Source organism: Borostomias antarcticus (assembly GCF_949987555.1).
Source record: "Borostomias antarcticus genome assembly, chromosome: 1".
Classification (NCBI taxonomy): Eukaryota; Metazoa; Chordata; class Actinopteri; order Stomiiformes; family Stomiidae; genus Borostomias; species Borostomias antarcticus.
In genome coordinates, this window is record NC_140234.1 from 60,515,195 (window position 1) to 60,533,085 (window position 17,891).

At 45.1% G+C, this 17,891-nt stretch overlaps 2 protein-coding genes across 2 annotated transcripts; both read left to right on the plus strand.

Moving 5' to 3' along the window:
• Positions 1-4,154: 4,154 nt before the first annotated feature.
• LOC311308298 (olfactory receptor 10G4-like) lies at positions 4,155-5,108 on the plus strand (the record flags this gene model as incomplete). The annotated part of the gene is made up of 1 exon (XM_084437258.1): positions 4,155-5,108. One exon carries the CDS (start codon positions 4,155-4,157, stop codon positions 5,106-5,108), a length of 954 nt encoding a protein of 317 aa, XP_084293384.1.
• Positions 5,109-11,939: 6,831 nt separating this feature from the next.
• On the plus strand, positions 11,940-12,893 carry LOC311308308 (olfactory receptor 10G4-like; the record flags this gene model as incomplete). Its single annotated transcript, XM_084437269.1, has 1 exon — positions 11,940-12,893. The coding sequence occupies one exon, from the start codon at positions 11,940-11,942 to the stop codon at positions 12,891-12,893; it is 954 nt and encodes a 317-aa protein (XP_084293395.1).
• Between the last annotated feature and the right edge of the window lie 4,998 nt (positions 12,894-17,891).

The following is a 17,891-nucleotide window of genomic DNA, read 5'->3' on the forward strand; positions in this document are numbered from 1 at the left end:
CGTTTTCTGATTACTGTCCGTCACTCACAGGTAACCGTTGAATTAGTGCACATGAAAGATTTTGAAAATATGCTTGTAAATGTAAAATGATATCTCTGGTGGACCTACAGTACGAGCACAAACCTTTCAGTAAAACAATCCAGTCATTTTGTTGTGGTCATGAGTTTGAAAAAATTCAGACACAGTACGTACTACGACAGTGGCTAACAACTCGTTAAGTCTACCCAGCTGGTCCAATCTAGCTATGAGCGCGTTCACGGTAAAAGGGGAGGGATTTGCTCGAAATGACCAATCGCATACCTTAGTATGGGTATTAGGACACAGCCATGGACAAGACAAACAATACGCATGACCAAGTTAGGTCCACCGCATTTCACACAAGAGGAGCAATATTATAGAAATATGAACCACGTTATATAATCCAGCCGATATTATAGAAATATGAACTAGGTTATATAATCCAGCCGATATTATAGAAATATGAACCACGTTATATAATCCAGCCAATATGATATAAATATGAACTAGGTTATATAATCCAGCCGATATTATATAAATATGAACTAGGTTATATAATCCAGCCGATGTTATAGAAATATGAACTAGGTTATATAATCCAGCCGATATTATAGAAATATGAACTAGGTTATATAATCCAGCCGATGTTATATAAATATGAACTAGGTTATATAATCCAGCCGATGTTATAGAAATATGAACTAGGTTATATAATCCAGCCGATGTTATAGAAATATGAACTAAGTTATATAATCCAGCCGATGTTATAGAAATATGAACTAGGTTATATAATCCAGCCGATATTATAGAAATATGAACTAGGTTATATAATCCAGCCGATATTATAGAAATATGAACTAGGTTATATAATCCAGCCGATATGATATAAATATGAACTAGGTTATATAATCCAGCCGATGTTATAGAAATATGAACTAGGTTATATAATCCAGCCGATGTTATAGAAATATGAACTAGGTTATATAATCCAGCCGATATTATAGAAATATGAACTAGGTTATATAATCCAGCCGATATTATAGAAATATGAACTAGGTTATATAATCCAGCCGATATGATATAAATATGAACTAGGTTATATAATCCAGCCGATGTTATAGAAATATGAACTAGGTTATATAATCCAGCCAATGTTATAGAAATATGAACTAAGTTATATAATCCAGCCGATGTTATAGAAATATGAACTAGGTTATATAATCCAGCCGATATTATAGAAATATGAACTAGGTTATATAATCCAGCCGATATTATAGAAATATGAACTAGGTTATATAATCCAGCCGATATGATATAAATATGAACTAGGTTATATAATCCAGCCGATGTTATAGAAATATGAACTAGGTTATATAATCCAGCCGATATTATAGAAATATGAACTAGGTTATATAATCCAGCCGATGTTATAGAAATATGAACTAGGTTATATAATCCAGCCGATATTATAGAAATATGAACTAGGTTATATAATCCAGCCGATATTATAGAAATATGAACTAGGTTATATAATCCAGCCGATGTTATAGAAATATGAACTAGGTTATATAATCCAGCCGATGTCATAGAAATATGAACTAGGTTATATAATCCAGCCGATATTATAGAAATATGAACCACGTTATATAATCCAGCCGATGTTATAGAAATATGAACTAGGTTATATAATCCAGCCGATGTTATAGAAATATGAACTAGGTTATATAATCCAGAAAATATTATAGAAATATGAACTATAGGTTATATAATCCAGCCGATGTTATAGAAATATGAACTACATTATATAATCCAGCCGATGTTATAGAAATATGAACTAGGCTATATAATCCAGCCGATGTTATAGAAATATGAACTAGGCTAAATAATCCAGCCGATGTTATAGAAATATGAACTACGTTATATAATCCAGACGATATTATAGAAATATGAACTAGGTTATATAATCCAGCCGATATTATAGAAATATGAACTAGGTTATATAATCCAGCCGATATTATAGAAATATGAACTAGGTTGACATAGGTTGTATAATCCAGCTGATATTATAGAAATATGAACTAGGTTATATAATCCATCTGATATTATAGAAATATGAACTAGGTTATATAATCCAGGCGCAACACAGTCGCTACTGGAAAGCTGGAACAATACTGCCGACTCCGTTTTATCCTGATCCTCCTCGTGAACACGTTGGCTAGATCATTGGGCTGCCTATTCTTACGGCGTGAAAGGCTATTGTAGCCTATGTCTATATAGGCCTATCTTATTCTTTCAGTTGTAACCCCGTGAGACTGGCAAGGGACGCTTAAATAGCAAATGTAGGCTATAGTTTTTAATAGCCTAGTTTCAGGTTGGAGTAGACAATGTGATGTCTCTATACAAGAGGAACTAGAGATAAAACAGGCTATTAAAATGGAAAAAGTGAAGCTGGAGGTGGAGAAGTAGGCTCTAAGCCTACGGGGGGGAAAGTATCCTATTTCAGTAGGCCTATAACGTCATTGATTGTCAGGCATTGGTGCATCACAATTAAAATGTAGTCTACTTCTCTTTGTTCCTAGGAACGTGAGGCTAGTCTAATAAATCAACATTAAAGACTTGACAATTGAATATAAAATGAGTGTTTTTACGTTCTCCGCATCACCCACAGTCTACACGAAACTGCAGGTAGACTAATAAAACGCAAGCCAGTGCATAGTCTAGTCTACGACTGTAAATGCACAAGGCAAAATATGGCTCAAGCAGCTGTCATTCTGCAATTTTTCATATGATATCGGGGAAAGCTAACGAGGATTTTGTCGGTTTGTAAAAAGTCTTCTTAAGAACCTCTCTCTTTTCGCGCACAGCAGATTATTGTTTAATTCGCACACTGAAGTTCCATACAGAATCATAACGTCCATATGCCTTTTTCCAAGTGAATTGATCGGTCAGCGGGCAGTGCTTCATACGTTTTGATCCATGCCCCGGAGCAGGTTAGCTCGCCAGCATAAGTTACCATGGCGATATAGCACGGTGAAAAGTGATCCACCTTCGTAGCACGGACAAGCCAGGGTTGAACCTGAAGTTATCACGCTAGCCCCGTAATCCTGTTTCCTAGTACAGGGCCCTGGTTGACATGTTTTCAGGTCCTGCTAGCTAGCATAATGTCTAAGCACGGAAATGTTTCAGTTCTTGGCTGCAAAGACCAGGGGTGAGTTAAGCACCAACACAACGTAGCCAGGTTGAGCCGGGGTGTGTTGTAACACTCTACTGACTGTAACACAGAGAACACGTATGGTTCAACCTGTATTTTTGAAAAATATATTTATTGCTTTTTTTTTTTTTTTTTATCATAAATTCAAAGGTACAACAAAAACTACATCAAATTATAATCCCCCCCACCCCAAAAATGGCTAGGCACAGGACACTGAAGGGCCAAACAGGCCAGTTACACTTCATGCATCATTACAGAAGCAACACTTCACAGCACAGCTACAAATATTATGAAAGTGAAATAAAAGTGAAATAGAATGAAATAAAATGATCCATGGATCCACAGAGGAAGTCCCCAAAACAAATACCACAGCGTCAGCACATGACCATCCTCTCAATCCCTCAACAAATAGGTTAAAGTCACAATGAAATGAAAAAAGCATTCTGTCCCATTTTGGTTCACATAATTGGTCATAGTGTTCACCTATTCAACGATGTATGCCAAAAAATTTACAAATTTCTACTTTTGTTGTAATACTTATATCAAAGTATATAATTTCTAATGCTGATATGCATTCATGGGCGGAGGTTTGCGCTCTGTTTGTTCTTCATCCTTAACCCCCCCCCCCCCCCCCCACCAACCCCCACCCCCCCCCTCCTCGCCCTCCCCTTCTCTTCCACAATAAGTACCATCGCAGAAGCCCAACAGTGACTCAACTCCTCATGAGCCATGATGTCCACAGGGCAGGTTCTAATGGACAGCTTCCATCTGAGGATGTCTGCTTTGAACAAACTGAAGATTGTAGCGCTTGTGTTTTTTTTTTATCACCCACATATTTTAACTTTTTAATATAATCTAAACTGTGAAGCTGTGAGACCCATTACATTTTTGCTTGTATCAACTGTGGGTGAGCCAGTATTTGAGAATGTCTCCAGTGAATTTCACAGGGCAGAATGTGACCGTGACAGAGTTTATCATCACGGGCTTCGACCACGTTCCATACAAGAAGCTCCTCGGCTTCCTCATCCTCCTCACCTACATCCTGGTTCTTCTGGGCAGCGGCACCAACATCTGCATCATCCTGACGGACCGCCGGCTGCACCGGCCCATGTACCTGCTCATCTGCAACCTTGCGGTGGTGGACATCATGTACACCACCAGCGCCTGCACCACCATGATCTCTGTGCTGCTGGTCGAGGTCAAGACCATCTCCTTCTACTCCTGCATCTCACACTCATTCATCTTCCACCTGGGAGACACCATGGTGTGCCTGGCTCTTCCCATCATGGCCCTGGACCGCACCGTGGCCATCAGCTGCCCTCTGAGATACAGCGTCATCCTGACCAACCCTCGCATCTTTGCGCTCATCCTCTTAACCTGGGTCCTAGGCTGTAGCACCGTGGGAACTGTCATCTACTGGGCTGATAGACTCCCGTACTGTCAGCCTGTCATCCGATATGTTTTCTGTGATTATGCCGCCATGGTTCGGGCTGCCTGCGTCGACCCTCGACCGCACTTCCGGATCCCCGCCCTCATGTCGATACCGTTCATGGCGCTGTTTTTTTTTATCCTGTTGTCGTATCTCAAAATCATCTACACAGTGTTGAGACTCTCAAAGAAGAAGGGTAGCACGCAAATGTTCAACACCTGCGTATCTCAGCTCATAGTCGTCGTGAGTTTCTACGCTCCTAAGCTTGTGGCTTGGTTGTTGACGAGAGTCGGTGTGAAACTTAATCTGACTGATCGTAACACCGTAATAATAGTTTCCACACTCCTGCCCCCTCTGATCAACCCCACAGTCTACTGCCTGAAGACCAAAGAAATCAGGACCAGACTGATTCAGATTCTGTCGAAGTGCAAAGTTGCTGTGATGAAATAATACCATAAAGATAATCACTTATGAACTTTAACTTGTCTTCACATCCTTGATCTAAATCCATCAATATACTGTATGTAAAAATAATTCTGATTGATTTATCAAAATGTATGTGTTCTTTTTTTTAACTGTTTGAGAATGTAACTGAGGTGGATGGAGGACCAGACGTGTGTGAGGCTTTCTTAGACCTGGACACATGTACCAGCTTGCTGATCAGTCTGGCTGTATCCTATTTCAGTAGGCCTATAACGTCATTGATTGTCAGGCATTGGTGCATCACAATTAAAATGTAGTCTACTTCTCTTTGTTCCTAGGAACGTGAGGCGAGTCTAATAAATCAACATTAAAGACTTGAAATTGAATATAAAATGAGTGTTTTCACTTGGTTCTCTGCATCACCCACAGCCTACACGAAACTGCAGGTAGACTAATAAAACGCAAGCCACTGCATAGTCTACAGTCTACGACTGTGAATGCACAAGGCAAAATATGTCTCAAGCAGCTGTCATTCTGCAATTTTTCATATGATATCGGGGAAAGCTAAAGAGGGTTTTGTCGGTTTGTAAAAAGTCTTCTTAAGAACCTCTCACTGTTCGTGCACAGCAGATTATTGTTTAATTCGCACACTGAAGTTCCATACAGAATCTTAACGTCCATATGCCTTTTTCCAGGTGAATTGATCGGTCAGCGGGCAGTGCTTCATACGTTTTGATCCATAATCTGGAACTTAACCTGCCCTGGAGCAGGTTAGCACGGCAGCATCAGTTACCATGGCGATATATCACGGTGAAAAGTGATCCACCTTCGTAGCACGGACTAGCCAGGGTTGAACCTGAAGTTATCACGCTAGCCCCGTAATCCTGTTTCCTAGTACAGGGCCCTGGTTGACATGTTTTCAGGTCCTGCTAGCTAGCATAATGTCTAAGCACGGAAATGTTTCTGTTCTTGGCTGCGAAGACCAGGGGTGAGTTAAGCACCAACACAACGTAGCCAGGTTGAGCCGGGGTGTGTTGTAACACTCTACTGACTGTAACACAGAGAACACGTATGGTTCAACCTGTATTTTTGAAAAATATATTTTCAGACGAGATCACTTTTGTCAAATTTGAACATTTATTATACAAGCGGCATAATACATGCATATGAATTTTTTGGCGGTGTGCTCTGTCCGGGGGGCCCCCTGCCTTCCACCGGCGTGGAGCGCGTTAGCAGGGGGAGGCAATCTGGTGTTCCCCCCCTCTGGGCCAAGCCCTTGGCCCAGAGAGCCATGAAGGGGGAACGGCATCCTGCCTCAATGACGATCAGAGTGGGCCGCGATCGGGAAGACGCTCGGAGGTAACTCAGCCCACTAAGACCGTCAAAGAGTGCCACAGGAGGACTGCTGTACATTATAGTCCCTGGTCCCCACGGGCCGACGCTCGTGGGTTCCGCGGGAGATACAGCCTCGTGTCTCTGCTTCCATGGCGCCGCCACGGAAAGCCACAGAGACAAGCTTGCGGCTACTCTGGCATCCACCGGCCGACGCTGGTGGAATACCTGCAAACTACCCCCCAAGAACACACCAGCAACTCCGCGGCCCGCATGCGCAGAAGGGTTGACGGAGAGCGCTCTGACTGATGAGCCAGACAACATTTAATAGTGCACCAGCCACATGACCACCTGAAAACGCAGTACCCCCCAACCCAATGTCACAGTCCACTCATAGCTCTCTGGGCATCCAGAATGTCCTGGACTCCGGGCCGTAGGTACAGTAGCGTTCATAAGCGGATGAGGACCATCGGCCCATGGACTTCAGGGTAGACACCGGGGCGATGGCGGCGGCGGTGGTTGCCGCTCCTATACGGAGGGAGTGTGCAGTGTACCGGTCCGGTGGGAGCCCGCACGCCTGGCAGAGGGTGCGGAGTCTGGCGGCAAACCAGGCTCCGGTCATGGGCTTTGCCTCTCTTGCTATGAAGAGGGGCTCCTCCACACCGGCCTGGGGTCTGCTCGTCAGGTAGGAGCTCATGGAGGACAGAGGACAAAACAAGGTGTTATTGGCCGATAAATAAACGGTCACGCCGGCACCAGCTCTGTCCGCCTTTGAATGCTTCAGGTGCAGGACGAAATAGCGCGCGTGCAACGTGACATCTGCCCGAGTGAGGTCGTGCGCCGGGTCGAATGACGATGTGCGTGTAGAATATTCACCGACCCTCAGGAACCCATAGAAAGCCGTGAGAATGACTGTTTCCAACATTAAATCTGAGTGACTATCAAAACACCCCTGCCTCAACCGTGCGATTAACCTATGAACGAGTGAAGGAGTGAAGGGAAGACGTTTATCTTTGCCTCGGGGATGCTCTTTCGCGATGCCATGAAGAAGGAGCTGGATGGATGGGTTCCCCAGCAGAGAAACGGTGGAGGGGTCCAGGCATCGCATGTGAAATTGAACACCTGCAACAACACTCTTAACCGACTGAGGCCGCAGCCGCCTAGACTCGACACAATGAACTATAAATGCAGATATTATAGAAATATTCACAGGCATGACGTTTGCATTGAATGTGGAGCAGAACGTAGTGAAGTGAGACCATGCAGAGTCGTATTGTTTTAGTGTGGCCTTGGCTAGGCCGGCCCTCATGTATCGGGAGGCGGATGACAGGAGGGGCATCAGGGCTTCATCAGTCCAGGACCGTCTGCCGAAAAGGAGGACAGACCAGGCCGGACGGGGCCGCATCCGGGCATAAACTGCGGAACTTCTGCAAATTAAACCGGGACAGCGAGTCAGCGATTTGATTGTCGAGGCCAGGGATGTGCACGGCGCGGAAAACGAAGTTCCCCTGCACGGACAGCCATGTGAGGCGGCGCATGAATTTGTTAATGAACGGAACGTTCGAACGGCCATTGTTAATTATGGTTACTGTGGCCTCGTTGTCGCAGAAGAATAAAATATGTTTTCTAGACCACTGAGGTCCCCACAATAATGTAGCGACTACGATGGGATACAGCTCCATGAGCGCCGTGGAGCTGGCTTGGTTAGTCTGTGAGGTCAGTTCGGTAGGCCAAGCGCTAGAAAACCAGTTAATACCGAATATACCCCCAAAACCCACCGAAGGCGCAGCATCAGTAAACAGCCGGAGGGATGCCGAAGAGTCATAGCCGTCGTTATAGAAAAACGAAACGCCGTTCCAACCGTCGTACAACTGGGACCAAAACCGGAGGTCCGAACGACAGCCCTCGTCTAAGCAGACCGGGTCCTGCAACCGCACGACGGACCGGGCCAGCTCGAGCAGCCGGGAAACGAATGAGCGGCCCTGCGGGATGACGCGCATCGCGAAGTTCAGATGCCCGAGCAGTGAGAGCAACTCCCGCTTAGTGAAAATCAAACGCTCGCGCGCTTCACGCATGACGCACCGAACCCGATCCAGCTTATCGAGGGGCAGAGATGCTTGCATTTTCACGCTATCCAGGAGGATGCCGAGAAACTCGAGCTGCGTGAGCGGGCCGATAGTCTTCTCGTCGGACAGAGGGACGCCCAGCTGGGAGAAAACGCCACGCAGGGCCGTGATACAGTGGCCCGGGTCGGCAGAGGGATAATCGACAAGCAGAAAATCGTCCAGCAGGTGGACAACGAACGGTAGACGGCAGTTATTCAGTAGGATCCAGCACAACGCCTCAGCGAGCGAGTCGAAAATCTTGGGGCTGCTCCGACAGCCAAAAGCCAGCCGAACCGAAAAATACATCAGGCCGCGCCACCGGACGCCGAACAAATGCCACTGCGACGGATGGAGGGGCATCACTTTGAACGCGTCCGTGATGTCTGCCTTAGACAGCCACGCACCTCGACCGGCCGCTGTAATCAGCTTGATCGCGTGATCGACCGACGCGTAGCAGAGGGAAAAAGAAGGCAGGGGTATTAGGCTGTTAATGCTGGGAACCACGTCGTCGTGGGGGGCAGAAAGGTCGATAATCAACCGCTTTTTACCCGAGTACTTACGAGTCGCAACGCCGATTGGACTAAAGCGCGCAATAGAAAACGGAGACGAGCTATACGGACCGATCATGAAGCCCTTCCTGACCTCCTTCTCCAGCAGCGCGTCCACCACCTCTGGCTCCTGAACAGCAGACAACAGATTGTTACATGTGTGGGAAACAACAGGCAGCCAGGCTAACCCCGCCAGAAAACCATGCACCAGTCCAGACAGCAAATAACCGACAAAACAACGATTTGGATGCTTGGACAACGCCCTCCCCAGCTCGGGGACGTTGATGGGAGTGGAAGGTTTTATTCCCGTTTCGGCCGCTTCGGAGCAGCCCGCCCGGGACGAGCCCGCCGCGGGCACACGGACTTCGGATGCCCGTCCCCGCAGTAACTGCAACAATGCATGTACCGACAATTAGGATAGGAGCACACATTCTCATCAAAATTGTGGCACAACGGCGATACTGCCGGGCGAGACACTACCTGCGCCGACGCCTTCGACCCAGCAGCGGACGTGGGCACGGACCTGGGGCACATCGAGGGGGCATGCGAAAAAGATCCGCAAACGGCGCACGAGAGGGCCGGGCGGCTAGTTAAATGGCGGCTAACCAGCGCCAAGTCCAGCACGGACCAGTCCAGTCGCTGGTTGAAGCGCTGAAGGAACATCGCAGCTTTAGATGAGAACGAGCGATGGTACTCGTAAAACAGCGTACCCCCATAACACATGCACAAATCGGCCAACACAGATATATACGTGTCGAGCTCCGCCCGCCGATCAGGGTACACCTCGCACAAAATATCCCTGTAAACCCCGAAAGCGATGACGAACTCGGGGAACGTGAGGGACCGAGACAACCGGGGGTCACTGTCCTTTAGAGTCACGGACACGTCCCCGCAATCGACCACCCGCCTGTCGACAGTCTCAGAGATGAGAAGGATCCTCACTAAATTGATGTCGTTACCTGCGAGGATCTGGCTGCGCAGCGAGGGAGACACGGCGGCAGCCGGAGGGAAGAACGGGACTCCCACGGCAACGGGAACAGCAGTCCCCAGCGATCTCAGGGGAAGGAAAAAACCCTGGTCGGCCACGGGACCGGCACCCGCCGAGGCAGCAGTCACGGGCAGCGGAAACACGGGCGGGGCAGCAACGGCAGCAGCAGGCAGCGCGGGACGAGCCGCCGGCAACGGGCGGGATTCCAGGGCCAGGATCCGAGAATCCATCGAAGTCAGCGAAGACTGGATAGCCAGCAAAGCTGACAGCACCGGATCGGCCGCGGGCCCAGCCGGGCCAGCGGGAACAGCGGTCGGCGGCACCGGCGCGGACCCTCTCGAAGGCGCAGGCGGAGAATCCGAGGATAACACGGGATAATCCTCCGGATCCCGGGAGTTCTTCCTCTTCTGAGTGGCCTTCCTGGGCACGGAGGCGGGGGCGGGGTCATCGACCGTGAACAAAAGCGCGAGCAGCTGCTCCCGGGAAGCACCCCCGGGAACGGAGACACCATTACGGAATAGAACCTCCAGCACAGTAGTCAGAGGCCAGTCCTCCGCGCCGGGAAAGAGCGAGGGCCGGCCGGCTAGCCGACGGCTCCGGCGGACGCCTGCGGACGCGCCCCCGGACGGGCCCACGTCCAGGAGGGACTCAACGTCGGAATCCGGCCGACCACCGACCCCGCCGAACGAATCCCCGAAACCACGGACCGGAGAAGACATCGCGGGCAGAAAGGTAAGGCAAGCACAAAACACGGAAACACAGCCGAACAGCAAAGAACGAGCGAAGGGCATAGAGCAGCAATAGCGAGCATGCAATGTACGACCAGCAGTAAAGGCAAGCGCTAGCAATAGCGAGCATGCAATGTACGACAGCAGTAAAGCAAGCGCGAACAATGACATGTTTTGACAGCTTAAATACATGCGCTCTAGTGAGCTGACCAATGCTATGACAGCTACAGTCAGCTGGTGCTGCGTCATGCGTGACTGATTAACCTCTGCTGACCCCCGGCCGTGACATACGTGCCTCGGCTGAATTTGCGTCGGAGACTTCATTATTGCTTTTTTTTTTTTTTTATCATAAATTCAAAGGTACAACAAAAACTATATCAAATTATAATCCCCCCCACCCCAAAAATGGCTAGGCACAAGACACTGAAGGGCCAAACAGGCCAGTTACACTGCATGCATCATTACAGAAGCAACACTTCACAGCACAGTTACAAATATTATGAAAGTGAAATAAAAGTGAAATAGAATGAAATAAAATGATCCATGGATCCACAGTGGAAGTCCCCAAAACAAATACCACAGCGTCAGCACATGACCATCCTCTCAATCCCTCAACAAATAGGTTAAAGTCACAATGAAATGAAAAAAGCATTCTGTCCCATTTTGGTTCACATAATTGGTCATAGTGTTCACCTATTCAACGATGTATGCCAAAAAATTTACAAATTTCTACTTTTGTTGTAATACTTATATCAAAGTATATAATTTCTAATGCTGATATGCATTCATGGGCGGAGGTTTGCGCTCTGTTTGTTCTTCATCCTTAACCCCCCCCCCCCCCACCACCCCCCTTCCCCCTCCCCCCCCCCACCCCCCCCACCCCCCCCTCCCCGCCCTCCCCTTCTCTTCCACAATAAGTACCATGGCAGAAGCCCAACAGTGACTCAACTCCTCATGAGCCATGATGTCCACAGGGCAGGTTCTAATGGACAGCTTCCATCTGAGGATGTCTGCTTTGAACAAACTGAATATTGTAGCGCTTGTGTTTTTTTTTTATCACCCACATATTTTAACTTTTTAATATAATCTAAACTGTGAAGCTGTGAGACCCATTACATTTTTGCTTGTATCAACTGTGGGTGAGCCAGTATTTGAGAATGTCTCCAGTGAATTTCACAGGGCAGAATGTGACCGTGACAGAGTTTATCATCACGGGCTTCGACCACGTTCCATACAAGAAGCTCCTCGGCTTCCTCATCCTCCTCACCTACATCCTGGTTCTTCTGGGCAGCGGTACCAACATCTGCATCATCCTGACGGACCGCCGGCTGCACCGGCCCATGTACCTGCTCATCTGCAACCTCGCGGTGGTGGACATCATGTACACCACCAGCGCCTGCACCACCATGATCTCTGTGCTGCTGGTGGAGGTGAAGACCATCTCCTTCTACTCCTGCATCTCACACTCATTCATCTTCCACCTGGGAGACACCATGGTGTGCCTGGCTCTTCCCATCATGGCCCTGGACCGCACCATAGCCATCAGCTGCCCTCTGAGATACAGCGTCATCCTGACTAACCCTCGCATCTTTGCGCTCATCCTCTTAACCTGGGTCCTAGGCTGTAGCACCGTGGGAACTGTCATCTACTGGGCTGATAGACTCCTGTACTGCCAGCCTGTCATCCGATATGTTTTCTGTGATTATGCCGCCATGGTTCGGGCTGCCTGCGTCGACCCTCGACCGCACTTCCGGATCCCCGCCCTCATAGCGATACCGTTTATGGCGCTGTTTTTTTTCATCCTGTTGTCGTATCTCAAAATCATCTACACAGTGTTGAGACTCTCAAAGAAGAAGGGTAGCACGCAAATGTTCAACACCTGCGTATCTCAGCTCATAGTCGTCGTGAGTTTCTACGCTCCTAAGCTTGTGGCTTGGTTGTTGACGAGAGTCGGTGTGAAACTTAATCTGACTGATCGTAACACCGTAATAATAGTTTCCACACTCCTGCCCCCTCTGATCAACCCCACAGTCTACTGCCTGAAGACCAAAGAAATCAGGACCAGACTGATTCAGATTCTGTCGAAGTGCAAAGCTACTGTGATGAAATAATACCATAAAGATAATCACTTATGGACTTTAACTTGTCTTCACATCCTTGATCTAAATCCATCAATAGACTGTATGTAAAAATAATTCTCATTGATTTATCAAAAATGTATGTGTTCTTTTTTTAACTGTTTGAGAATGTAACTGAGGTGGTTGGAGGACCAGACGTGTGTGAGGCTTTCTTAGACCTGGACACATGTACCAGCTTGCTGATCAGTCTGGCTTGATCTGTAAGGGCGTGTCTTCTGTTGTCTGGGAGAAGTGGGTTTGATATCCGTCTCTGTGTCTTTGGCAGCAGTGTTCTTCAACCTTTTTTGAGCTACGGCACATTTTTTACATAAAAAAAATCCCACGGCACACCACCATCCCAAAATGAATAATGGAACAATGGAAAGAAGTATATAACTGGTGCACACGGTCAAATTTAGGCACTTTTATTAAATGGAGCGCATGAATATGAAACTTGTCACCATTTAGGCCTACAAAACAAAGAGCATTTAACACTTTTAATATAATAGCTGACAGGCACACGCGCAGCTCTTGTTCAACAGCTCTCAGTCTCTCTCTGTTTTTTGTTTTAATTGCAGTTAGGCTTGAGAAGCTGAGCTCGCAAAGATATGTTGTGGAAAAGGGAAGCAGAGTTGAAAGGTCCTGTCTCAGTTCAATTAGTTCTTCTTGCTCCTGCAAAGCCATGTCCTTTCTAAAAAGAACAGATGAGCTGTATGGGTTCCTCACCCAGTCCAATGAGTCAGTGGAGGCTAAGAGGAAATAAAATGACATCTCCTCGAGGCTTTCCAAATGTTCCCCTATTATCTCGTACAACGATGCATGTCCTTGACATTCTTGAGTGAGACGTAACATGTGAAGCGATTTCTACTTGATTGCATACGATTGCATAGCCTACATGTCGGCTAAAAAAGTAATTGTCAGTCAGTCATGTCAGTCATTCTCAAAATAATAATTATTATAATTTTTATATTATAACTGACATTTGACAATTTTCCACGGCACACCTGACAATCTCTCACGGTACACTAGTGTGCCGCGGAACACCGGTTGAAAAACACTGGTTTACAGGTTAGGAATCCCTTCCAATGTCTCCCATTGTTGAACACTTGCTATTGTAGCGACTTCTAAACAAAACAATACAGGGTCGCTGAGAGGCTTAGATGGACTCGTTACTGTTTGACTCGTTTGAGAGATCCATGTCCAGACAAAAATGACGTTTAAGGTTTTATTAAATCAAACTCAATAGCACTTCAACGTATGAGGAAGAGAACAATATGAAACTAAACTGAAAGAAATGAATGAAAACGTAAATATGACGGTCGACAGAAAATATCCCGAGCCAACTAACCCCTCTCTCTCTGTCTACCTTTTCTAGGCCCTCCCTCCAGTTATGTAGGTAGAACCACACCCTGTAGGTAGACACACCCACACATAACAATTAGAGGAACCCAATGACAAAATAATAGACAATAAACAAAGGCAGTTATGCAGGCTCATAAACAATAAACCAAATATAAACATACACAAACAAAATAAACATTATGGCTCCTACACTTGCTGTTCTGTAGCATGATTGTACCGTTCTTCTGTATATTTGCATGTCTTGTATATTGTATACTGCAGCAGATAAACACAGCCATCTGGGAACTCTTCATTGGAAACTGTTTGGAAAAGGGCAGATGCTTTCAAAAAATACAGGCAGGGGATTGGATGAACCATCTGTCTATCACCGGCTAACTGACAACTATATTGTCCACCGAGAAAAGCCTTCAGTGCTGTTCTTTGCTCTTCTTTCCATGAAGAAATGCTCTCCAGTTGAGATGTGTATAACTGAAGCTATAGCAGAATGGAGACTAACGTCTTTAGGAGCCACCATTGTTTTAGAAGAAACCGTTTTCTCACTGTTGTCACACCTAAACCACGCCCAGTGAAGCTGCTAGTATTTCCTCATACAATGGCGGTTGGCTAGACCACTTTCTGATCAAGCACAAACTGGTTTCTATTGAGCGTGGCCAGACTGATGCATGGAGTGAACAGAGTTGCTTGTGAGATCAGGATGGTCTCACGAGGCTACGACTGTACAGCTGATCTGTATCTTTACATTTCTGTATATAGTATTGTATAGTCTATCTGTAGTGTATAGTGTATTTATAATTGTGTATATAGTATTGTATAGTCTATCTGTAGTGTATAGTGTATTTATAATTGTGTATATAGTATTGTATAGTCTATCTGTAGTGTATAGTGTATTTATAATTGTGTATATAGTATTGTATAGTCTATCTGTAGTGTATAGTGTATTTATAATTGTGTATATAGTATTGTATAGTCTATCTGTAGTGTATTGTGTATTTATAATTGTGTATATAGTATTGTATAGTCTATCTGTAGTGTATAGTGTATTTATAATTGTGTATATAGTATTGTATAGTCTATCTGTAGTGTATAGTGTATTTATAATTGTGTATATAGTATTATATAGTCTATCTGTAGTGTATAGTGTATTTATAATTGTGTATATAGTATTGTATAGTCTATCTGTAGTGTATAGTGTATTTATAATTGCACCTTTTGTACTTTGTGTTGATGTCCCTTAATGTTTCTGATGTAACAGTTTCCCTTCGAGGATTAATAAAGTACCTTCCTACCGATCCATGTTTCATCATTTTCCCTGTGTTACATTCATTATTCACTACAAAAAATTCATCATTCACGACACAAAATTCATCATTCACGACACAAAATTCATCATTCACGGCACAAAATTCATCATTCACAACACAAAATTCATCATTCACGACACAAAATTCATCATTCACAACACAAAATTCATCATTCACGGCACAAAATTCATCATTCACGACACAAAATTCATCATTCACGATGAAAAATTCATCATTCACGACACAAAATTCATCATTCACGACACAAAATTCATCATTCACGATGAAAAATTCATCATTCACGACACAAAATTCATCATTCATGACACAAAATACATCATTCACGACACAAAATTCATCATTCATGACACAAAATTCATCATTCACGACACAATATTCATCATTCATGACACAAAATTCATCATTCACGACACAAAATTCATCATTCATGACACAAAATTCATCATTCACGATGAAAAATTCATCATTCATGACACAAAATTCATCATTCACGACACAAAATTCATCATTCACGATGAAAAATTCATCATTCATGACACAAAATTCATCATTCACGATGAAAAATTCATCATTCATGACACAAAATTCATCATTCATGACACAAAATTCATCATTCACGATGAAAAATTCATCATTCACGACACAAAATTCATCATTCACGACACAAAATTCATCATTCACGACACAAAATTCATCATTCATGACACAAAATTCATCATTCACGACACAAAATTCATCATTCATGACACAAAATTCATCATTCACGACACAAAATTCATCATTCACGACACAAAATTCATCATTCACGACACAAAATTCATCATTCACGACACAAAATTCATCATTCACGACACAAAATTCATCATTCACGACACAAAATGCATCATTCACGACACAAAATTCATCATTCATGACACAAAATTCATCATTCACGACACAAAATTCATCATTCATGACACAAAATTCATCATTCACGACACAAAATTCATCATTCATGACACAAAATTCATCATTCACGACACAAAATTCATCATTCACGACACAAAATTCATCATTCACGACACAAAAGTCATCATTCACGACACAAAATTCATCATTCACGACAAGAAATTCATCATTCATGACACAAAATTGCCATTTAACATTTGAACTCTCCCATAAGCCCCATATTGATGTTAATATAAAAAGAACATATGGTTGCTTGAGTTCACTTTATCATTCAATTAACTTAACTTTGGAAGTCAGAGAATCAAAGAATACTTTCTCAGTTGATTTTACCTATTATAGATTATGCTGACATTGTCATGTCCAAGTTTGGCAAATGTTGTTTTATTTTAATTTGTGTATTCACCCAGTGATTCTGATCCGCACGAAAATGTAATGTGTTCTAACTTGGCCCATGATGCACCCCTCCACCCAGTTTCATGTGTTCTAACTTGGCCCATGCTGCACCCCTCCACCCAGTTTCATGTGTTCTAACTTGGCCCATGATGCACCCCTCCACCCAGTTTCATGAAAGTCACTCTGGTAGTTTTTGTATAATCCTCCTATGTGACTGACCGAACGAACAAACGAACGACAAAACACACACAACCGAAAATATACCCTCCGCCATTGGTCGCTGGGTGGAGCCAATGACAGTGCAGGTACAATGATTCGAATAACCAATTAGAATGCAGTATCCATCATTTTGCTGTCGATACTGTAAATCTGCTCACAAGGCACAATTCATGTTTTTATTGGCTGGGGCCAGCAAAGGTGACATGTTATGGGATAGTAAATTAGAGACCTACCTAGGTCGTGTCCCCAAAGTACAGCGTCATGTGAACGGCAGGTGTCTACGTCAGAGAGAACCGTTCGTCAGTATAAAGACGGCACAGGGAGCAGAACCCGAGAGGAGGGTCTAGCAGGACAGAGGAACCGTCTCCTCCAGGAGAAAAGAGAGCAGCTCTCTCTCCTCACCTCTCTCTCTCACACACCTGACCAGTTCAGCTCTCTCTCTCCTCACCTCTCCCTCTCACACACCTGACCAGTTCAGCTCTCTCTCTCTCTCCTCACCTCTCCCTCTCACACACCTGACCAGTTCAGCTCTCTCTCTCCTCACCTCTCCCTCTCACACACCTGACCAGTTCAGCTCTCTCTCTCTCTCTCTCCTCACCTCTCTCTCTCTCTCTCACACACCTGACCAGTTCAGCTCTCTCTCACTCACCTGACCAGTTCAGCTCAGAACAGACTGGAACAGAGGATCTTTTCCATCTCAGATCATTATTTATTTGATGCTCTGATCCTGAAGTCACCCAGAGATTCT